At 37.5% G+C, this 25157-nt stretch overlaps 1 protein-coding gene across 1 annotated transcript; it reads left to right on the top strand.

Annotated features, from left to right (window-relative positions):
- The first annotated feature begins 14400 nt into the window (after window positions 1–14400).
- Window positions 14401–20847, top strand: LOC127546771 (BPI fold-containing family A member 1-like). Its single transcript, XM_051973718.1, has 8 exons — window positions 14401–14548; window positions 15373–15532; window positions 17536–17643; window positions 18908–19057; window positions 19279–19363; window positions 19756–19819; window positions 20364–20440; window positions 20654–20847. Exons 1-7 carry the CDS (start codon window positions 14401–14403, stop codon window positions 20402–20404), a joined length of 756 nt encoding a protein of 251 aa, XP_051829678.1. The 3' UTR covers window positions 20405–20440; window positions 20654–20847.
- The last annotated feature ends 4310 nt before the right edge of the window (window positions 20848–25157 follow it).

Here is a 25157-nt window from a genome sequence, read left to right on the forward strand (position 1 = left end):
CTCTTCCTTCCTTTGTTCCTTAGTTCCTTCCTTTCTTTATTCTTTTCTTCCTCCTTTCCTGTTTTCACTCCCTCCCTGCCTTTTTTCCCCTTCTTCCTTTTCTCCTACCTCTCTTCCTTCCCTTCCTCCCTTCTTCCTTTTTTCTTTCCTTCCTCTCTCTTTGCAAAAAGCTTTGTAGCAGAGTCCCTTTCAGCTACTCCCTCCAAAAAAAATACTGAAATATCTTAACCTTTACTTAACAAGATCATTACTGGGGCTCTTCTGTTATGGATGGGAGACACATAGTTCAAGCCTTTTCCAACTAATAACAGGATGGTCTTATGGCAAGACCTTGAACCCTAAATCTCTGGAAGCTACATCAAAGACTCAGGTCTCTCAAAATGAGGAAAATACAGAAGACAAGCTGATCACGTTGCTCACCTCTCACCTATCTGAGAAGCAAATAAAAACATCATGAATCTACAATCTCGTATGATTTCATTTAGCCTTTACACATTTGTCCTGATCTAGAATGAAAGCCTATGGCTCCTCTGTAAGTTCCCAAAGGGTAGCTAGGTGGCAAAGTAGATAAAGTGTCAGACCCAGAGTCAGAAAGACTCCTCTTCCTGAGTTTAAATCTGACTTCAGAAACTTCCTGGCTGTAGAGGTATACAAGTCATTCAGGCTTGTTTGCCTCGGTCTCTTCATATGTAAAATGAGCTGGAGGGGGGAATTGCAAACCATTCCATTATCTTTGTCAACCCCAAATGAAATCTCAAGGATTCGAATACGTTGAAGTGACTGAACAACAAGAAATTCTCATAGGATCATGTCATCTCTGTGATTATTAAAGCATACCAAGAATGTTCTCTTTCACACATACTATGAAATTAATGTGGTTTTCATTTTATGGATGCTATTTAGAAGAGAATGAAAAAAAAAGTTAGAAAGTGGTATGTTTAAAATGATCTCATATCAATTTGGCATGTATCCTGTTAGTATTGACATTACGTTTAGGATATCTGCACTCCATTTGATGTTTACCAAAGGAATTTACTGTCTGTGTTATAATTTCTTGGAATATATAGTTGAATCATTTTTTATCTCACACTGATCCAGCTAAAAGTGTTAATGCTGATGAATCAGTAGTCTATCTTGTTAGAAAAATTATTAGCAAGCTCTAGTTGGAGTGTTGAGTAGCATACCTAGGTTTAAAGCTAGTTCTAAGTGGATGTGTTAGATTGCTAACGGGAACTTGAGGAGACAGGCCTGTGAAGACTTATTTTGTTTTGTTATTCTGAATGGGAAAACTTCTCACATGTGATGATCTTGGATGGGCCTTATTACTATACTCTGGGATATCATAATTGTTCAAATGACTACCTCAAATTATCTTCTTAAACCTTTTTTCTAGGATCAAACAGCGCTAATAATGTTATACCAAACATATATATGTATATAACATATTGGTCTGTGAGCTAAAAATCTTATGAACAATGTCTCTTCTAATAAGATGATGGATCTCTTAGCCTTCTCATAATTCTGCTTTTATACCCATTGCTATCTGACTGCCATTGTTCCCTAAAGATTCCTGGGCTTATCTGCTTCCAGAAAAAGGACTATGGGGACTGATTGTGGATTACCACATAGTTCTTCCAACTTTTTTGTTGTTGTTTGCTTGCTTTTTGTTGTCTTTCTCATTTTTTTCTTTTTGTTCTGATTTTTCTTATGTTGCGTGATAAATTTGGAAATACATATAGAAGAATTGTACATGTTTAACATATATTGGATTATTTGCCATGTAGGGGAATGGTGGAGAAAGAGAGAGAAAAATTTGGAACACAAGGTTTTGCAAGGGTGAATGTTGAAAACTATCTTTCCATGTATTTTGAAAATAAAAAGCTATTATTTTAAAAAGAAAGGATTCCTGGGCTTTCCAACAATTGTAGAATAAATAGCTGAATAAGTTATGATACATGAACGTAATGGAATATTATTGTTCTATAAGAAATGATCAGCGGGATGATTTTCCTCTAATTAGAACATAGGGCAGCAAGATGACAGATAGAGCCCTGTGTCTAGAGTCAGGAACACTCTTCTTCCTGCGTTCAAATCCAGCCTCACATACTTCCTAACCATGTGACTTTAGGCAAGTCACTTAACCTTGCTTACTTCAATTTTAGCATCTGTAAAATGAGCTGGAGAAAGAAATGGCAAGCCATTCCAGAACTTTTGCCAAGAAAATCCCAACTGGGGTCATGAAGAATCAGACTTGAGTGAACAATAAGAAAATAATCTCCCTGAAAAGAGGGACTGTCTTGAGTTTCTATTTGTATCTCCCAATTATAGTACAGTGCTTAGCTTTTAATAAGAGTTTAATAAATTATTTTGATTCATCCTCTTATGGTTAAAGTCCTCTGATCTTGTGAGATATCCAATTTCTTATAACAAACAGATGCATTCCCCAATCTAGAATGATAAAGTTATAGAGACAAAAGTCTTTCTCTTAAAAATCAGTACATAGCCTCACTATTTTGATTAAACAATCCCCTCTGCTCATGGAGGTTTATGTGTAGGCTGTGGAACTCATGGGAGACAACATCAGGTAAGTTTTCATTCACAAATAAACTTGGCAGACAAAAAGATCTTGTTTATTCTTGCTCCACCTTCCCTTTATAATCTATACATGTATTCAGTTACCATTATTTTGGTTCACATAAGACATGTTCTATTTAGGATGAGGAATATGTAAAGGTCTATTATAATTCAGAACAAATTGTCTATTTTCCCATTTCATGAGCCCTAAGAAACCCTAATACATTAAATTCTTAGCAAAAATAGTTAAATAAATATGATTCTTTTTTTTTATTATTATTACCCCATTCTTAGAGTTTCAAACACTGATTTCATTCTTACTTGTTATTAAAACAGTTTTTTTTTCTCCCCAACTCTCAATTTTTATTACACTCATTGTTGCTTAAATAGATGTAACCTGGAAACTTTTTTGGTGAATTTCCCTTTATTCATTCCTCTTCTATCCAAAGGACACCCCACTACAGGGATTATTGGGTTTTCTCAAGGCAGTGCTCATAATACTAAAAAAAGAAAAAAAGAGTGAAAAACAGAGACTCTAGGTACTTCCTATGCCCTTCCCAGAAGCATAAAACCCCAAACAAGAGATGATAAAAAAAAAAAAGTCTGTGTTTTGGGGAGAAAATACATAGCTTTTGCCTCTGGTTCAAGATATGCTTTCTCACTATATAGTTGCTCCTTTCTGGAAGCTGATTGATACGCCAAAATATGCAACTAAAGTATGCCCAAAAAAATTCATACTGTTTATATTTTTAAAAATCTTCTTAGCATTATTGATCATGCCCTTGCCTACAGCTAATAGTTTGTCAACAAAATCTACTTTCCTCTATCTGGGTTAAAGAACTCTATTTATCCTTTGAAATGGATTGTACTTGATTAATAAAGTGACTTTGTCAGATACCTACTAAATCTCAGCTGTAACCCTATTTTTTATTTGTTTTCCCCCCAAAGAATACAAAGAATTGGATCAATAAATCTAGTCAAAAATTATTTCTTATGCACTGACTTTGTGCCAGTCATTAAGCTAGTTATTGGGAGTGTAAATACATGAGAAAGAGAGATACAGATGAAAAGACAAATTAAAAAAGAGATAGACAGTAAGAGACAAAGAGAAACAGAGAGTCAGAGACAGAGACACACCCACAGAGGCACATAGAGAGACACACAGAGAAGTGACAGATACAGAGAAAGAGGGATGGAGGGAGAAGAGAAGAGGAGGGGAGAGGAGAAGGGAGAAGAGGAAAAGAGAGGAGAGAAGAGGAGAGGAGAGGAGAGGAGAAGGGAGGAGAGGAAAGGAGAAGAAAGAAGAGGAGAGGAGAAAAGAGGAGAGGAGAGGAGAAGAGAGAGAAGACAAGAGGGGAGAGGAGAGGAAAGGGGAAAGGAGAGGAGAGGGGAGGAGCCGTATCTTTGTCTTTAAGGAGCTTACATTCTAATGAAGAGAACCTACACATAAAAGTCTGGTAAAAAAAAAAAAAAAACAAGTAGGGGGAAGAAAGGAAAGAAAAGGAAGTTGATGGGTGTGGAGGAGATGAACTTTAGCTCTGCTACAAATTGTTTATTTTTGAAGGAATCTTTTCCTATCTTTGAACCTCAGGTTTTTGTTTTCTGTAAAATGTGGAAGTTGGGCTAGATAACTTTATGACCTAATTATTTCTAAATCCTAATATCTTATGAATTCCTTTACCCCTGGGATCCTATTTGATAATCAATGAATCATAAAACATTTATTAAGTGTCTACTATGTGTCTGCTGGAGAGCTAGGTCTCACAGTGGACAGACTGCCAGGACTGAAGTCAGAAAGATTCATCTGATGTGGCCCTCTTCAACAATGAGATGAACCAAATCAATTCCAATAGAGCAGTAATGAATTGAACCAGCTATACCCAGCAAAAGAACTCTGAGAGATGACTATGAACTACTACATAGAATTTGCATTTTTGATTTCCTTCACAGGCTAATTGTACACTATTTCAAAGTCTGATTCTTTTTTTTTTTAAGACCCTCCAAAAGTTTTTATTTTAAAAATATTATGGAAAGGTAAAAGGTTGTTTATGCCTTTTCTAGATTAAATTCTGAGTAGCACTTGATGCAAGAGAGTTTTCCCCTTGCCTCATCATTTCTCATTGGCTCCCATAGGTTCTTTATGGTACCTTCGTTGACATTAGCTGTGAGGTGGTCAATTAAATGAAGCTTGTTTACTTCCCTGAGGGTCAGGCCAATCACAATCTTTCTTTTTTTTTTTTTTTTTTTGTGAGTGGATTGGGGAGGAGACATTTATTTGGTCACTCCAAATATAGGATTTGGAGGCACAGGAGTCAAGGGCATGTTACAGTGTGCCTGACCATGGGAAGCACAATGGCAAGTGAAAAGAACATCGACTCTGAAGATAGAGGACTTGAATGAAACATTTAAGTCTTGCAGTGTATCCTTCAATTTCTCATCTTTGTTGAAGTAGTTGTAGGAGGAGTTGGGTTGAACTGTATCCTCTTACTTTACTATGTTATCTAGTTTCTCCTTTTTCTACTTCTCTTGATTCCTGTTGTTGGAGATCAAATTTTTTGTTTAAGTCTGGTTTTTTCCTTAGAAACAGACGGAATTCCTCTATTTCATTAAATGTCCCATCTTCTTCCATGGAAAAAAAATACTCAGCTTAGCTGGGTAGTTTATTCTTAGCTGCATTCCAAGTTCTTTTGCCTTTTGGAATATCTGATTCCAGGCCTTTCGATCCTTTAATGTTGAGGCAGCCAGATCTTGCATGACCCTTATTGTGGCATTTTGGTATTTGAACTGTTTTTACCTGGCTGCTTGTAAAATTTTTTCTTTAGTCTGAAAATTCTGAAGTTTGGCCACAATATTCCTCGGAGTCTTTATTTTAGGGTCTTTTTCAGAAGGTGTTCGATGAATTCTTTCAATGCCTATTTTCCCTTCTGGTTCTATTACTTCTGGGAAGTTCTTTTTGATGATTTCCTGTAAAATAGTATCTAGGCTCTTTTTTTCATCATAATTTTCTGGTAGTCCAATGATCCTCAGGTTATCTCTCCTAGATCTATTTTCCAGGTCTCTTGTTTTTCCAAGTAAATATTTGACATTTTTTTCCAATCTTTCATTTTTTTGATTTTGCTTAACTGATTCTTGATGTCTCAATGAATTAGTCATTTCTATTTGTTCAGTTCTGATTTTTAGTGAGTTATTTTCTTCATTAGCTTTTTTTACTTCTTTTTGTATATGTCCAATTGAGTTGTTTTGCTCTATGGAATTTTTTTCCATTTCACTAATTTTTTTTTTTTTTTTTAGTGAGTTATTTTCTTTTTCCAATTCGCAAATTCTGTTTCCCTGCACTTCTTGGGAGTTTTCTATCTTTTCCAATTCACATTTCAGGAAGTTGTTGCTCTCTTGCATAGCTTCTCTTTCCTTTCCCCATTTCTCTTCTACCTCTCTTTTAAGGTTTTTAATAGTCTCTTCTAGGAGAGCCTTTTGTATTGGAGACCAACAATTGTCTGGAGACTGTCTGCTATTAGTCTCTTCAGGGTTGAAAAGCTGTTCTCTTTCTGTGTCGAAACTATCAATTGTTCTTTTGATTTTTTTACTCATTTTGTTAAAGCCTGTAAGGTCTGCCTTCAGGGCCAGGAGGTTACCAGCTTCCTCTGCAGAGCAATGAAAGGTGTATAGACCAGTAGCTGTCCTGCCAACTGGCTACAAAAAGCAGGGAGGAGCTGGAGTGCTCTGGGAAAGAGTTCCCCACCCAAAAGTAATTCAGGCCTGCAGGGCAGAGCTGGGAAAGTGCCCTTCAAAGAAGCCCCACTGCTTTGTGAGATAACGACTGCCCTGGGGCTAGACACTGAGCAGTGAGAGTTTCACTTCCCAAGCCAAAGCCTGCCCTGGGGCTGTGGGTATTAGTGGCTGAGCAGTGAATGGATTTGCAGGGACCGGAAGTATCTGCCCAGGAAGCGCAGTCAGCTGGGGAGGTTCTATTGCCCCAGGCTGAGCCCCCCACTGTGCTGATCAGAGGCTACCCAGGCTGTGCCCCTTTGCCATGCAGATTAGTAACTGCCCCCGCAAAAGCCCCGAACTGCAGGATGTGGCTGCAGGGCTGCGGTAAAGTCTGCCTGAGTCACTTCCGGGTTTGAGGGGTTACAGCCAGATCTCATTAGGTTCTGGCGGTTTTTTTAAGAGGACCCTCTGTTTCAGGTTTTAATTTCTCTGCCAGTTTACTGCTCTGTAATCAAGGCAGAGCATTCAGCCCACAGCAGAGTCATCTCCATAACTTCTCCAGCCACAGAGATCACCCCCGCCCCTGGTCTGCTCAGGATGCTAGTCTCTCGCTGCCTGTACTGATCTATTCCTGGCCCCTCAGGACAAACCTTTCCTGGCAATCTTCCAGATTATCTTTGGCTGGTAAATTGTAGTGCTTCTAATCTTCATGAATTTAAGCAGTGAAGAGTTATTTTTGAGGCTGGATTAAATAGTTGGTTATGAGGGGAATGAGAGGAGCTTAGAGAGTCATGTGTGCCTGCTCCACCATCTTGGCTCCACCCCGGGAAGTCCCCGTCTGATTCTTTTTGTACAGCAAAATAATTGTATGGACATGTATACATATATTGTATTTAACATATTTAACATGTATTGGTCAACCTGCCATCTGGGGGAGGAGGTGGGACGAAGGAGGGGAAAAGTTGTAATAAAAGGTTTTGCAATCGTCAATGGTGAAAAATTACCCATGCATATACCTTGTAAATAAAAAGCTATAATAATAATAATTAAAAAAAGATTCATCTTCCTAAGTTCAAATCCAGGTGTAGACACTAGCTGTATGACCCAGAGTCACTTAATCCTGTTTGCCTCAGTTTCCTCATCTATAAAATGAGCTGGAGAAGGAAATGGTCAATCACTCCAATATCTTCATCAAAAACAAACAAAAAACCCTAACTGTGGTTGTGGATAAACATATATGACTTTAAATGACTAGACCACAACAACTAAGCATCTCAAAGGGTTGTTAGGAGAATTAAGTAAGCCAATGGAGGTTTTACTTTGTAAATTTTCACTGTGTTGATGTGAGCCACATAAAGGAACTCTCCTGAGGTTCCCTGATGTCTGATCATGTTATCCAGGTTACTCTGGGTTATGATAGCCTGGAGAAATCCTATCAATCTGGTAAGATCATTAGATCTCAGAGATTGTCTAAAGCAGATATTCTTTTTTTCTTCACAACATTATTTTATGTTTACAAATACATGTAAACATAGTTTTCAATATTCATTTTTGTAAAATTGTGTATTCCAAATTTTTCCCTACCTCTCCCCTTCTAAAGATAGCAAGCAATCTGACAGATTAAATATGTGCAATTATTCTAAACATATTTCCATATTCATCATACTGCACAAGAAAAATCAGATCAAAAGGGGAGAAAAAACCATGAGAAATAACAACAACAACAACAAAAACCCAAACAAACAAATAATAACAACAACAAAAAACGTGAAATAACTATGCTTTGATCCACATTCAGTCTCTATAGCTCTCTCTCTCTTTCTGGATGCAGATGGCTCTCTCCATCACAGGTCTATTGGAATTGCCCTCAATCATCACATTGCTGAGAAGAGCCAAATCCATCACAGCAGATCATCACATAATCTCGCTGTTACTGTGTACAGTGTTCTCTTGGTTTTAGTTTACTTCACTTAGTATCAATTCATGTAAGTCTTTCCAGACCTTTCTGAAATCAGCCTTAGAACAGGTATTAACCTTTTTTTGATGTCATAGAGTCCTTTAGCAGTCTGCTAAAACCTATAGACCTCTTATCAAAAGAATTTCTTGAAAATCCATAATTGAAAGAAATGATCAATTTCAGTCCAAGGTTTTTGAAAATAAAGATGTATGTTTTCACTCACCCACCTTCACAAATACCCTGAAATTGATCCATGAATGCCTTAGGGATCTCACATTAAAAACTCCTAATCTAGATCTAATCTTTCTCATTTAAATAAAAATAAGAACTTCATTTTAAAAAGAGGAAACTGAAGCCTACCTAGTGAAACCATTTGGACAGGATCATCCCCATGTTAAATGAGCATGCTGAAATTCAAACCTCGACTTTCTGTTGCTGAATTCAGAGAACAATACTGCTTCTTTTTATTCTCACAACTCTGAGACAATCTGAGCAGATGATATCATCCCCATTTTGCAGATAATTGATGCTCACAGAGGCTTTAAGTCCTGTAGTGCACAGTATTATGTCTTTTTTCCCTGAAGCAGTGAACATTTACTAAGCATGTACTATGTGCCAGCCATTGTGCCATACACAAGTACATAAGAACAAAAGCAAAGCATGCCTGCAAAGAGTTCACAATCAAATGGAATTATTAAATTAATAATCATTTAATTATTTCACGTTTTTTGTTGTTGTTATTATTTGTTTGTTTGGGTTTTTGTTGTTGTTGTTGTTATTTCTCATGGTTTTTTCTCCCCTTTTGATCTGATTTTTCTTGTGCAGTATGATGAATATGGAAATATGTTTAGAATAATTGCACATATTTAATCTGTCAGATTGCTTGCTATCTTTAGAAGGGGAGAGATAGGGAAAAATTTGGAATACACAATCAAATGTACAATTCTTTGTACATAACAAAGAAGTTGAAAGTAGGGGAAAAGGAGCAGGAGGTACTGAGGAAGGGTGAATTGCAAAACTTATATCATCTTCAACAAGGAGAAAGAGTTTCTGGAGTCCCAGAGAACAGCTGGGTAGGAAAGCATAATGTTTACTCATTCCCAGATGGCAACCATGAGGTGATTTATTTATTTAGTCTAGTAGAAAAATCTTTAATTTTAAAAAAAATTTAACTTTAAATATTTTTTTCTCACTTAACAATGCTTTATTTTTTCAAATTACCATGTAAAAATAGTTTTCAATATTACAAGATTTTGAGTTCCAAATTTTTTCTCTTTCACTCCCTTCCCCTCCCCAAGATGATAAACAATATGATATAACTTATATAGGTACAGTAATAAAAGGTTGTGTTGTGAAAAAAAGAATCAGAACAAAAGAGAAAAAAACACAAGAAAGGAGTGGAAATGGAAAAAAAAAATATGTTTTGATCTCTATTCAGACTCCATAGTTTTTCCTCTGGATGTGGATAGCACTTTCCATCATGATTTAGAATGATTTGGGGTCACTGTATTGCCGAGAAGAACTAAGTCTGTCACAGTTGAACACCACACAATATTGCTATTACTGTGTATGATGTTCTCCTGGTTCTGCTCACTTCACTCAGCATTAGTTCATGTACAGCTTTATAATTTTTTTCTGAACTTTAACTGTGCACCATTTCTTATAGCATAATAGTATTCCATTACATTGATATCATATCTTGTTCAATCATTCATCTATTGAAAGCAATCCATCAATTTGCAATTCTTTTCCATCGCAAAAAAAAGAGCTGCTAGAAATTTTTTGTACATGCATGTATACTCCCTTTTTGACGATCTTTTTGGGATACAATTCCTGTAGAGGTACTCCTGGATCAAAGGATATGCTCAGTTTTATCCTTTGGGCATAATTCCAAATTGCTCTCCAGAATGGCTGGATCAGTTCACAACTCCACCAAGACTGTATTAGTGTTTCAATTTTCCCATGCCTCCTCCAGCATTTATTATTTCCACTTTCTGTAATATTAGACAATCTGACAGGTATGAGATAGTGAGGTAATGGGAGGGATATGTGTGCTTATACCAATGAAATTATGAAAGTGTTGATGTAAATATATTAATAAGCTCTTTTCAGTTACAAAACAGTTTTACATACTTTCTCATATTTTATCCTCTTACTGGCAAACAATGCTAGTGACATTACCATTTTACAGATGAGGTTCATAAGGTTAAGAAATATTGACCCAGGTTGCATGTCTAAATTGCATTTTTTAAAAAATTAAATAAAAAAATTTAAAAAGAACTATCTACAAATCTAAATACATAAATAAATCACCTCACAGTTATCATCTGGGGATGACTATATGTCATGCAATAGTAAGCAATACTACTAAGATACATGCTTTGGTTTTCTGACTGTTACACTGTGTCTCTGTCTCTTTGTCTCTTTATCTCTGTCTCTGTCTTTCTCTGTTTCTCCATCTCTCTCTGTCTCCCTCTGTCTCTGTCTCTCTATCTTTCTCTATCTCTGTGTCTCTGTTTTGGTTTCTCTCTATCTTTTTCTGTCACTCTGCCTTTCTCTCTGCAGTGTTTCTCTCTGTGTGTCTCTGTCTGTCTCATTCTGTCTTTTTGTCTCTCTGTTTCTTTCACACACACACACACACACACACACACACACACACACACACACACTTTCTCTCATAGAGAAGCCTAGAGTTGGAAGGACTCTTAGCCAACATTTAACTGAAATATGACTCCATTCTATGATATTGTTTATAGATGATCATCGACCTTGACTCCCAATGAACTGAAGTTCATAACTTAATGAGCCAATGTCTTGGAAGATCTCTGAGAAGATGGTCCCCTTATATAGAATTGAAATTTTAATTTATTAACACAAATAAACATCCAATTTCAATTAATTCATTGTCACTTTCATGAAGACACAAAAGTTGTGTACATTTTTTTTTTTTTTTTGGTAAGAAGCAGCATGGCATAGTGTTTCCACTATTTTTTTGAGTAAGAGGTACCAAGTTCAATCCTATTTCTCACATGTCTGGATGACCATGAGCAAGACCCTGGCACTCAATTCCCTCATTTTTTAAGAATGAGGTGGTGTTGGACTAATATATTCTACAATACCTTTCCAGCTCTAAATTGAGTATTCTACAGCCTAGTTGTAATCCCTCATTTCACAGATGAGAAACTTGAAGCCTAAATTCTCCAATTACAAGGAAAGGTAATACCCTCTCTGCCCTGATACAGAGGGGAGAGCACCAGAGGTGGAGTCAATAACCTGGCTTCCAATTCTGGCCTTGCTAATGCTTCCATGTGCTGTGGGCCAACTCTTCTCCCCTTCCGTTCTGGTCCTCAGTTTCCTCATCTGTAAAAAAAAATAAAAAAACAGACTTGAATTTGATTTTATGATGAGAATGATGACTGGGACTGAGTATAAAACAAGGCCTCCATTCCTGAGCTGAGATCTTTCCATGAAATCAAATCAATCAACAAGCATTTATTCAGTATCCGATATGTGCTCAGTGACATTAGGATACAAAGACAAAAAACAAACATTTCTCACTCTCAAGGAGATTGGGTTCTATCAGAGGAGACAAAATGTGCATATGTAAGTAAATGCTTAATAAATACAAAATAAATACTAAATCGTTTAAGGGAGGAAGGACAAGTCTTACTGCCTTCTTTTCTAGATGTCTTAAGCCTGATCCTCCAGGCTCAGGAAAACCACATGCAGTAGGGGTACCTTGTCTGACCCCTATTCATTAAAGCTTCAAGTCTTGAGTAACATTTTTGGCTCAAATTTACTCCTGTTTAATCTGTGTCTGATTTGGCTTATGTATCAGGCCCTCACCCCATCCCCCCCCCCCCAAGTGTAATCAGCAATTATTGACTTTGGAGGACAGTGAGAAATACCACAATTGTGATATCTCATACTGCTTTCTTAAAATCTGTCATCATATTCTTCATTTCCTGATTCTTCTGTGAAATTTTGTTATATAAGGTTCTTCTCCTCAGCTTAGGTTGAAGAAGAGGCAGAGCAGCTCAGAATTCGTTCCTGCTGAGACGCCCCTGAGAGATCCAGGTAAGACCAATATATCCAGCTCCATCTTCTCCTGGAGGTAGGACAAGAAGCTTCTTTGCCCTTTTCATGCCTAAAACAAACCTTCAAAGACCTTCTTTCTTTAAATCACTGTAGAATTCTATTGCTAAAGAATTAGGTGAATAAAGGAACTTTCCTAAGGGACTTTGATTGATTAAAATTATTTAAGGTATAGCTGAGTGAGCCAATTTTAAAAATCAGATAGGACTGATGAATCTCAATGGAAATGTACCCTTATTCGACCGATTAATAAAGCAATAACAGGAAAAAAAGTGGATCTGTGAATTCACTGATCTAGAGAACTGACTGATGAAGAAATTCCATTTATTAATATATGTCAGCAATTGATAGAGAGTTATTTAGATAAGTAGGGAGAGATTAGAAGTCCATGATCCCATAGCTGGTATGTTTGAGAGGCAATAACTTTAAGCTAGTTCAGTCTATCCATCATGTGCACATAAAGATGCCTGTGTCTCTCTATATACATATACATACATACATGCATATAGATAGATAGATAAATAGATAGATAGATAGATAGATAACCACTAGATCATTGACATTGTTTTACAAATGATATATTTAACTGTCGGGGCAGCCTTGGTCAAAATCTTTTCCTTGTGCTGGACCTCATTTTCTTCCCCTATGAAATGAAAAAGTTGAACTAGATAGTTCCTAAGATTTCTTCCAGTGCTGCTATTTTATTCTCATTTCCCTTTCAATTCACACATTCTATAACTCTAGACTAGAAATTCTTAAACTCTTTATTTTTGTCCAATGGACTTTTCTTGGCAATCTGCTGAAGCTTATGAGTCTCTTCTCAGAGTAACATTGTTAAGCTCATAAAATAAAATGTATAGGATTACAAAGGAAATCAGAGAAAAATATAGATGTTGAAATATATTTTTAAAAAATATTCTCATATCGACATTAAGAACACTTGATCTAGAAATAGGAAATATGGAAGTAATAGTAATGGTTGAGGTAAATTATAAAGCCACTAAGTTGAGAATACCTTTAACATGATGATCTGAATATAAATTGAAGTTTATCTCTACTCAGAACTACCCAACTGACTGTTTTGACTGCCACCTAGTTAGTTGCTGAGTATCTTCATAAAAGTGCTGGAAAGTCAAATTTTTGAATCTGTGATGGGGTTTTCCAATATTTGTCCAAGTCCAAAAGTATTAGCACTTAGAATCATTAAATATTAGATTGAGAAGGAACCTCATATATTGAATGCCAGAGTTGGAATGGCTCTTAGAACTGTAAAATAGACATCTTTAATAGCAGACCTGGGACCAAAATACAGAACCTTCTGACTGCCATGGAGTTCAGTATTCTATTATACTATTCTAAGTGCTCTTCTGATTATCTTGGAACTTGAGAAAACCCAAAAGAAGCTTGGTGCTACCAAATGCTTGAAGAGAACCTGTGCAAGATTACAGGAAATAGTTTTAGTACAAAGCAAATCAAATCGGTACCTTGCACAAAGGAGAAATATAGTGATGTTAGTACTGAAGCTTTGTACAGGACAAAAGTAGGAATTCCAGAAAAGCTGAGATATATTTGAGAGGTTCCTATATAAATGAAGTAACAAAATAGAAATGATGTGTGGGGCATAGGTCTAACCTAAAGAAGGCAATCTCATCCCATTATTCTCCCTCAAACAGACTTCTTGGGGACCCATTGAAGAAAATAAGGAACCATTGTTCTAAGGAACCATTGGTATAAACCCCTGGGTAGGGCAAGGAAAGGCATTTCTTCTCTTTATTCTTGATCATATTAATTTAAATCTTTAAATTTATTTTTGTTTGAATAATAGCAATAGTTAATCTGGTTAGAGATTGTATACTATCACAATTGGGTCTGAAAGGACAATTTAGTTTTCACTTTGTAGTTAAGTATTTTTTTTAATTGTCTAACATGTTTGTTCTTTTGATGCCTGTCATCCTCTCTCCCCCATTATCCCCCACCAAAAGTTTCCTATTAAACCCAGGAGGTTCATGGTCCTTCTGTCTCTGTTCTGATTAATGTTGGCTCTTTGTAAATCAGGAGTAAAGAAGATGCTTCAGATTTGGGGACTCGTTCTCTTCTATGGCCTGCTCACACAGAGTTCAGCCCAACTTGAAGCCATCCCTGTGCATCCTCCTAATGTCCTGAACAGCCCTGGGTCTCTTACCCAACCAGATCTCCTCTCAGGCTTATTAGGTGGTAAGTTATGCTATCAGTTTAGGCAATTGCTGTGGAAAGAAAAAGTGGAATTCTAGAATGCTCTAAGGAAGGCACCTCAAGGGTCATCTAATCTAAAGCTTGTTAAACTGTGTCACAACTCTATATGGAGTCACGTAGCTGAACATGGAGGTCACAAAATTATGATTTCTCAGCTAATGTTTGATTTGTACAATTGTTTTATATACCTATACACCTGGGCTCATGTAAAAAATCTTCAGACATAAAAGGATTACAAACAGAAAAAGTTTAAGAAGACTCAATCTAATCCAACCCAATTCTGAAGCATGAATCTTTCCTCTGATATCCAAGGCAAGGAAAATTCATGACATCCAGAGAAGCCTATTCTATCTTAAGACATTCCGACAAATAAAAGATTCTCCTTATAAAAACTGAAATGGGCTTAAGTGTTTTGGGAAAGTGAGGGGAGTTACAGGGGAGATGGAGAGGGAGATGGTATTTGGAAGATGGGAAAGCCCAACTTGTAGGTATAAGCAAAAGATCAAGCCATTCTCTATTAGACATACTGTTCTGTGAGCTTTACGGAAGTCCTTGCACTTTGTGTATAAAAGTAACTCAAAGTCAATCCTAAGTACAACTGGCCACTCAACAGGACACAAGGGCAATGTAGAGTCATGGAAAGAACCCTGGATTTATAGTCAGAGAATTGGGTTTGCGTCCCAGCTCTGCCAATTGCTATTCTTGAGGAGTTTACAACTCAAATTCCTTCCTCTATAAAATAAAGGGTTTGAGCTAAATGAAGTCTCAAGTCCCTTGTAGATTTAAATCCTATCATTCCATTCCAGGTCTAACAAATGGACTTCACAAAGCAAATGTGCTTGGTATTCTCCAAAATCTTCCCATCTTGGATACCCTGAAATCTGTGGGAGGTTCATCAGGAGGTCTCATTGGAGGTTTACTACCCAAACTAACCTCAATAATTCCAGGACTACAGGATTTAATTTCGTGAGTTTCTTCAATGGGTTATTAAACCCAACCTTAATGAGGAAATGAGGTCTTTGTTAGAGCAGCATATTAGATATCCTTAAGGAAAGAGCTAGAAAGAACATGAGGGGAGGTTAGGAAGGTCTTTTCACTTTTTAGTGGCACAGATAGCAGAGAAAACCGAGCAGAGAAGTTTTTCATCCTCTGGTACTTAGAGAGGAAGACCTGAGATCCAATAGGTCTAATGAAGACCTTGGACAAACTAATTTAACCTCTCGGAGCCTCAGTTTTTCAATTTGTAAAGTGAGGGAGTTGGATTAAATAATCATTAAAGTGACTTTGAATTCTAAAATTTTTTGAGCCTACAAGAAATCTATAGATTAGGTGCTGAGGGGAGGGAAGACTAGGTGCTGAGTGTGAGCATAAGTATGCTTCTTGATTATAAGATTCTCCCTTCCCCCCATTCCCAATTAGATATTAGTCAATGGTATTAATTAGTCAGGATATCAACAAATGAGCAATAGTTACTACTATGTGCCAGGGATCATGCGAGACAATGAAGATACTCCCCAAAATGACACCATTCTGACAAACTTTTAATCCATAGGGTGAGACAACCTATACATGAATAATATGTACAAAGTAAATTGTTGTATAACTTGATATTAATAAATTGGTAAAATGTGAAATTTTGCTATACTCCAAAATATTTAATTTTTTTTTTTGGTAGGATGGGATAAGGAAGGCACTAGTTAGGGAGAGAATAGGATTCAAAAAGAAAATCAGTTAATAGGCATTTATTAAGAGACTAAATGCCAGATACTGTCTGTGCTAAGTAGTGGAAATACAAAAAGAGGCAAAAGATTCCTGCCTTCAAGGAGATCATAATCTTTTTTGGTTTTGTTTTTTTCTGAATTAAAGTTTTTTATTTTCAAATTATATGCATGGATGATTTTCAACATTCACCCTTCCAAAACTTTGTGTTTTATATATAAGGGAATATAATTTCCCCTTCTTTCCACCCCCTCCCCTAGACAGCAAGTGATTCAATATATGTTAAACATGTGCAATTCTTCTATACATATTTCTGCATTTATCATGCTGCACAAGAAAAGTCAGATCAAAAAGTAAAAAAATGAGAAAGAAAACCAAATGCAAGCAAACAACAACAAAAAGAGTGAAAATACTATGTTGTGGTCCACATTCAGTTCCCACTGTTCTCCCTCTGGGTGCAGATGGTTTTCTTTGTCACAACCATTGGAACTGTCCTGAATCAGGAGATTATAATCTAATGGGAGAGATAACAAGCGAACAAATATGTAAACCCATGTTATTTGCAGGAGAAGAAGGAAATAGTTAAAAGAAAGAAGGCATTAGAATTAAGAAGAGTGACTTGAATAAACTTTTGAAGGAAACAAAGAATTGGAGGTGGTGGTGGTAGTGAGATGGGGGAGTCTTCCAGGCATGGAAGACAGCCAATGAAGGGGCACGAGATGGGAAATGGACTATTATGGGTAAGCAATAGCAAGCAGGCACGTTTAACTGAACCAAAGACTTGGAAAGGTGGGTTGCGGTTAGGCTGAAGGACCTTTGGAGTTAACAGAAGAGCTAGTATTTTGATTCTAGATGCAACTAGTGGAGTTTGCTGAACAGAGCTCCAGCTGAAAGCCAATGCCAAGGTTCAGAATTTATGTAAATCTAACTCTATCCTCTAAACTGAGAATTGTTCTGGAATGGTTTGGTTTGGGATTCAAGGTGTGGTTCATCTTCTAAACCAAGGGTAGGTAGGTAACCTTTTGTTCTGCCAGGGGCCATTTGGATATTTATAACATTCATGGGCCATACAAAATCATCAACTTATAGAACTCAAGCCGTGGCAAGTTATTGTACTTTGCTTTCAGCTCATCATCACCTGCAGTTGCCTTGGCAAATAATTTTGTGGGCATTATATAGATATTCCCCTCCCTTGCTCTAAAGGTTATAAGTTTAACAGAGTTTCATTGCATTGTGACTTCTCTGTGCAGGATCAATGTCACCAATCCTGTCCTCCTGGAACTCGGGCTAGAACAATCTCCTGATGGACACCGACTTTTTGTAACGATCCCTCTTGGAATGGTCCTGGAACTGAAAACGTGAGTGACATTTGAGAGCCTGGAAGGCCTTGTTCAGAGAATGAGGGAAGGAAGTAGCACAAGGGGCCTGAATCCCAAAGGATCTTAAGCTTATTCAGGGTATAAAAGACGTCAGGTGAGCTGGTAAATTGGAAAGTATAATCACTCCACGTCATGTACATTTTTAGGACCGAGGGTCTATCAGGGCATGGTTCCAACTTTAATTAACCATAAGTTTATATTGAGAATCTTTTATTTTAAGAGAAGTTCCTGGCTTCCTCCATCATTCCCTTGAGGGATGTTTATTTCATCTTCTATGTCTTCTCCAAACTATTCCTGTGGCAATTAGAGACCGAGATCCTATATTATGGCTGAGGCCCTAGTCATCTCTGGCTCCCCATGACCTGCCCCTTTCATACCTATTCTGACAGTTCTGAAGTAGGAAAGTTGAAACCAGTGGGACCGGGTGGAACAGGACTTTGGGTCAGGAGACTTGACTTTGAATGTTTGCTCTGCCCCTTACTAGTAACAGGACCTTGGGAAACTCATGAGTACTTTCTATGTCTCAGTTTTCTCCTCCATAAAATAGGGTCTTGACCAGCTCCTTTCTAACTCTGACAGTCAAATGAGTGGGTCTGAGTGCAAGAATTGCTCCCTTCCTGGACACCATGCAATTTCAGGATCGAGTTGTCATTCTATTTTTCCCCGGTGGTGGGAGTCTGCACAGAGATAGCATTGTGCTAACCTCTTTTTGTTCTGACTTTCAATTTCTTCACCTGCACAATGGGCATAATAATCCCTGACCATCACAGGGCATTTGGGAGATTTGGCTGTAAAATTGGATGTGTGAGTTCTTTGGAATGTACTGAGTACTTCATAAAGGCAAAGTCTACATGTGAACAGAGTTGGGGCTCTCTATAACCACAATCCCACTGCTGGTTTGGAGTGGCCAGTAGAGGGGTTTTCTCCCTCCTTTTTCTGTCTGTCTGTATCTCTAGATTCTCTGTCTCTGTTTATTCTTCTCTCTGTGTGTCTCTCTGTCTCTCTGTCTGTCTCTGTCTGTCTGTCTGTCTCTCTCTCTCTTTCTCTCTCTCTCTCTCTGTGTGTGTGTGTGTGTGTGTGTGTGTGTGTGTGTGTGTGTGTATGTGTGTGTATTTACTCTTGGGCTCTCTGATTCTCTCTGTCCATATCTGTCTCTATCTCTCTGCCTCTGTCTATCTCTGTCTCTATTTGTCTCTGTCTCTGTCCCCCAAACTCTCTTTATTCTTTTTTTTTTCTTGTTTAGATTCCTGACTGGTGAACTTCTTAAGCTGGATGTTAAACTGAATATCATAGTGGAAGTCATCGCAGTGAGAGATAAAGATGGAAAAATCCACTTGGTTATTGGGGATTGTAAGCATGACCCTGGCAGCTTAAAAATCACTCTTCTGGAAGGGTGAGTCATCAAAGATCAATTCTTTTGGGCCCTGATCTTACCAGTCAATACCCATATGGGCTTGGTGATGAGAAATGAGCTTCTGTCTTCCCTCTTTTGACCTGTTCCACTGCAGGCTCCAGTACAAGGAATTTCCCACCAATGAAATCAGACTCAACCTTACATCCTGCTCCCACTCCAACTTGTTAGTTACCCATTCATGTGTTCCTTCCCTTTTCCAGGGTTGCACCATCTCTATTGCAAGAACTTATAAACACAGTGACAAAAACTCTGATTGAACAACTTCCACATCTAATTCAGAAAGAAGTAAGTGTGGAAATGCAGAAGTGGGATTTAAACCCTGGTTTTCCTGATTGTCCAGCATCTACTATACCATGTTGTCTCAATGGGTGGGATGGGATGGGATCCTAACTGCTACTAACTTGCTGTCTACCTTTTTCTGAGCTTCAGAATCCTCAACTGTAAAATGAAAGGATTGAAATAGTTTCTGAAATCCCTTTGGGTTCTAACATTGATATATTCTAATGACACTTCCAGTTCTGATGTTCACTAATCTTCTATCTGTCTATTAACAATCTCTCCAGGTCCAGATTCCTCCATGATGAGACGGGCCAGTACACAGAACCGGAAGGTCATCTCCCTTCCGTTCTGTGTACTGGCCCATTCATCTCACATTTCTTTCTGTGCTTGTGTTTTAGATCTGCCCTCTGCTTAATGAGATCCTCGGTAATCTGGATGTTACCTTGATACATGATGTGGCTGGTAAGTTTCTGATCTAACATTCTTCCTTTCTGTCCACAAGTGATTGGATTGCTCAGATGATTTTTCCCCATCTTCATAGTGTCACATTTGACATTTAAGAATTTTTCACCCAAAATGGATACAAGCCTGGGATCTCATTATTTGAGCTCTGCTTTTCCTTTTCATCTAGCCCCAGCCCTCTGTGGACAGCTTCAATTTTCCCATTTAAAAATTCAGGGGATTGATTAGACTATATATTGTGTAAAGTGATCTCTACCTCTAATCGATAATGCTATAAGAACATTCAGATTGGGTTGCAGAGAAACTCAACTGAGCGTAGTTTATTAGTACCTTCTCTGATGAAACTGGGCTTTCTCCATTTAAACCTAGAGAAAAGGTTGTGATCCATTCAATAACAATTCTGGCTTCTTCATGATCCTTTATCCTAGAATACTTTAAAACTGATTTTTCAAAGTTCCCAAAGGTAAAACTAGAGACTTATTCTTGGGACCCTCTGTTTCACATTGGCTTCCCCAGTCTGAGATATGTGTTTGTTTCCTTTCAGAACTATTAATCCATGGACTTACACTGCATCTTAAATTGTAAACTTTCTCAAAAGAGACCAATCCTATCTTCAAGTAGGTAAGGCCTATCTACCTTTAATTTTCTGGATTTTCCAGTATATTTTTTATGAATGTAAAATTTTGGAATCTTAGAATCTAGAATCTGCAAATCCTGGAAATGTAGAACTATGAATCTGAGAGTCTCAAAGATGTAAAATCACAGATTTATCCTAGCCCAAATTTGCTCCTGACAGAAGCATTTCCTCTCTTCAAATTTTTTTCCTATTTGAAGGACCCCCAACAGAAGAGACCAGGGCTCCTGTGTTGGATTTGCACTAGATGAGATAAAACACACTTGATTTACTGGTGTCCATGAAGTTTCTCTTCCCTACACCTGGATCCATTCTCCACATCTGAAGCTTCTTTGTGGGCATCCTGTTCTTTTTTCTGAATTTTCCTTATAATAAACTTCTCCCTATCCCTGCATTGATAGAGTGGTCATTGCTCATTCTCCCTGACACTAACTAAGTATATGAGTATCAGTAATAATTGAGGCTGGGTATGTTTTTGTGTTTGTGGAAACTCTCTGGAGCAGGTACAAAACCCAAGACTGGGCACTTACAAAGTACTTAATTCTATTGTATTTATGGACATCAAGAAAAAATGGGTTTTGATTAAACTTCTCCACCACCCTTCAGTTAAGTAACTGTCACTGATCAAATCATTCAATGCTTCTAGGCCTTAACTTCCTAGTGAGACAGAGGGGGAATTTTATCCATCTAGGAGCAAATGAGTTCATAGTCAAAAAGTTCTTTGGAGAAATGGAGTCTTTGGATGAAAAGTTGAAATTACTATTATATAGGAAAGCAAAGCCATGAGTTTCCTGAAGCTTTGGAAAACATAAGGGTTGTAAAACTGTGAATCCATATTCTTTCTACATATATCTAAGTTTCCTCCACTAGTCTGGATGAACTTGAATCTCCAGCATGTCTCTCTAACCACCAGAATCACCATTGCTTACAAGGATCAGGAGAGATCATAAAATCCTTTCTATCCCTAGAGTTCAGCCTGGTTTCATTTATGCCATAGAATTGACAACCTAGATTCCCAGTCAGGATATTAGGGTTCCGCTTTTAGCTCTACAATTATCTTAGTTCAGGAACTTTGGCAAGTTCTTTGAGCACGTCATGAATGTCAGAGCTGGAGGGGCTTCAGAATAGATCTAGACCCATCTCATCATTTGATAAAAGAGGTAATTTTATCAGAGTATCAGAGAGGGAAAGGTACTCATTCAAGAACAAACTGTAGCAGAAGGACAGACACAAATGTCTTAATGGAGTTTATCAGGCTAGTAGGCAGCCAGGTAGTTCTGAGTCAGGAAGACCTGAATTCAAATCCAACCTTAGCTGCATCCTCTTTTTTACATCTGCATGTTACTTGACCTTTGCTTTTTTTTTAGTTTCCTTGCCTATAAAATGGAATAATAATAGCCCTTATCTTGCAAGATATTGTGAAGATCACATGAGATGATATTTAAAAGTGCTTAGCACAGTGTTTGCACAGAGAAGGTGCATAATAATTGCTTGTCCCTTTCCCCTTCATTGAAGAACTTGTGGTCACCTTTCTGTTGGGTCCCTGAACACAATGTCTCCAATACCAATATAAAGAAGAAAGAACATTTGGAATCAGGAATCCTGAATTGTACTGGATGCAATTGTTATTGTTAGAACTAAGGCAAGTTATTTAACCTTTCCGAATCCTGAAATATCAATCATTAAAAAAAAGATTAGGGGTGGAAAAATAGAAAAAAAAATCTGTAATCCTCCCACCTTCTTTCCATGGGTGTCTTTTCCACAAGAAGCTTCTAGATAGGACAAGTCTAATTCTGTTTTTAGATGCCATGACAAAAGAGTGGGAGAGAAGAAGAGAGACATTGTTCATCTCCTCTTTCAATCTTTTCCTCTTTCCTTTTTTTCTCTCCCTGCCTTTCTCCATTCAGCATGATTTATAGGATAAATTAATTTGGTATTGGTTTAAACACAGCTGATGATCATTGGAACAGATTAGGTAGAGGATTTACAGAAGAAAATGATCAAACTTCCAGGGCCAAAGGCAAGATGGAAGAATAGAGAAAGTAATTGACTGAGGTCTCCCAGCATTTCCTTCCAAAAACTTTAAAACAATACTTCAATTCAAATTCTGGAGTAACAGAATCAACAAAAGGTGAGAGTGAGATATTCTTCCAGTCAACACAACATAAGAGGTTTGAAAGGGAAGTCTGTGACATGGGGAGGATGCTGACCAAGGACTACTAATGAAACATCAGTGGTGGGACAAGGTAGTAGTGACAGAAACAACATCTCCAGGAGTTCTTGAGTTAGAGATGATGAGAGGATAATTATCCTCTCATCATCTCTAACTCAAGCACTGTATGCAGGACCAAATGCTATTTGGTACCTCCCTTGCTTATAGCAATTTCTGGGTCATAATTCAAGAGGACACTTTTGGTTAAGAGGGATTGGAATCCCTGAGAAGTATCAATTCCAGTAGGAAGGACACTGAACAGCAATACTGATGGGGTGAACCCTAAAACTGTACCCCTTGACTTTTGGGGGAAGCAAGTGAACTCTGAAACTCTCCCCTGACAGAGACCAATCCTTCAGGGCAGTTAAGTGGTCTCATTCAGATGGAAATCTTGCCAGGGACTAGTTGAATTCTCCATTGAGTTGAGGATTAGCCCAGGACCACTCCCAGTAGTTCATTCATTCAGTTGGAGATCTCGACCTGATATTTCTATTGAGTGGCTTGAAACTTCAAGATAAGTACTCTCTTTTTAAATGGAAATCTAGGTCTGGGGGCATTGAATAGAAGCCCCAGCCTCAGACTTCTTATAAAAAGACAATTTTAAACTCCAAATCTCTGCAGAACTCCAACAAAATATTTTTTAAAAAAACTAACAAGGAAAACTGCCTCAATATTGAATAGAATTTGAAAGAATCTACTGAATATCAACTAAAGGAAATCCAAAAAAAGAAAATTCTTAGGAATATTACAGCTAAATTTTAGGGCTCTGAAGTTAAGAGAAAATGCTTCAAGCAGCAAAAAAGAAATTGACAGGGGGAGGGGAGGAGTGTGAAATCATGTTCCCTTTAATCTGTAAAATTAACACTCTGAAATTGTGTACGTTTTTGATCTGAGAGAATAGGATCTCCCAGGCCCCAAGGTGTCTAGAGAGGGCCCATCCTCCCAGGATGAGACAAGCAACATTATTCAAGAGCAAATCAACTCCCATTGATCTTTTGGAAATTCAGGAAATTCCAAATTCTCATTCAATTGAGAATTCCAGATCTGATCAGCTCAGGCTGCCCCAACACCCCACCCCTCCCCAAGAGCTACTCGTAAAATAGGTTTCCTTTTACTCGTTTCTTTGCAGAAGATCCAAAGCAGCTTGCTCTGCCTCTTTGGCATAGTGGTCAGGACCCTGCCCATTGAGAAGACATTCTCTTCTCAGTGCCAGCCTCCATTTCCCTAATAGGACCTTGCCACTAAAGAAGTCAGTCTCTTAGCAAAACTGGCTTCCTAGCCAACAATAAACTTCTATTTTTGCCATTAATATTTCGGGTTTGTGAATTCTTTCAAGAGGAACCTGCACCTCAGACCAAAATGGGATTTCCACAATTCTCTGCACTGCCACAAATCTCATCAAAATCATTCAAATATCATGGAACTATAGTCAAAATCACACAAGATTTAGTAATTACCACATTAAAGGAGCAGAGGTCTTACATTTATGTTATTTTAAAATAAAAAAGTTCAACAAAAACACCTTTAAAAACTCAGTATAATCCTTCAAAGGAATAAATGGAAATTTAAATATAAGATTTGCAAGCATTTAAAAAAAATAATACACATTGCTTTATGAATCATCTTGGGGGAGAAAAATCAGGACAAAAAGGAAAATCCATGGGAGAGAAAAAAAAAAAAAAACAGAAACATAGCATGTGTTGATTTACATTCAGTCTCCTTATTTCTTTCTCTGGATGCAGAGAATTTCTCTGGCATTCTCTGTCCAGTCTATTGGGTTTGCTTTATGTCACTAAAACACTGAGAAGAACCAAGTCTTTCATAGTTGATCATCACACATTCTTGCTGTTATTGTGTACAATGTATTCCTGGTTCTGCTGGTTTTGTTCAGAATCATTTCATATAAATCTTTCCAGGTCTTTCTAAAATCAGTCTCTTCATCACTTTTTATACAGCAACAATATTTCCATTACCTGTATATAGCATAACTTATTCAGCCATTCCCCAATTGATGGGCATCTACTCATTTTCCAATTCTTTTCTTCCACAAAAAGAGCTGCTACAAACATTTTTGCACATGTGGGTCCTTTTCCTTTCTTTATGATTTCCTTGAAAACCCAGTAGAGACTCTACTGGATCAAAAGCATACACAGCTTGACAATTTGTTCAGCATAGTTCCAGATTTCTCTACAGAATGGTTAAATCATTTCACAACCCCACCAACAATGCATTAGCATTCCAGTTTCCCACATTCCCTCTAATATTTATCATTATCTTTTCCTGTCATCTTAGTCAATCTATAAGGTGTGAGGTGATTCCTCGGAGATATTTTAATTTGTATTTCTGTAATTTATAGTGATTTAGAGCATTTTTTTCATACAACTATAGATGGCTTTATTTCCATCATCCGAAAATTGTCTATTCATCTCTTTTGACCATTTATCATTTGGGGAATGATTTGTATTCTTATAAATTTGATACACTTCATTATA

The sequence above is a fragment of the Antechinus flavipes genome, chromosome 2 (assembly GCF_016432865.1).
Source record: "Antechinus flavipes isolate AdamAnt ecotype Samford, QLD, Australia chromosome 2, AdamAnt_v2, whole genome shotgun sequence".
NCBI classification, from domain to species: Eukaryota; Metazoa; Chordata; class Mammalia; order Dasyuromorphia; family Dasyuridae; genus Antechinus; species Antechinus flavipes.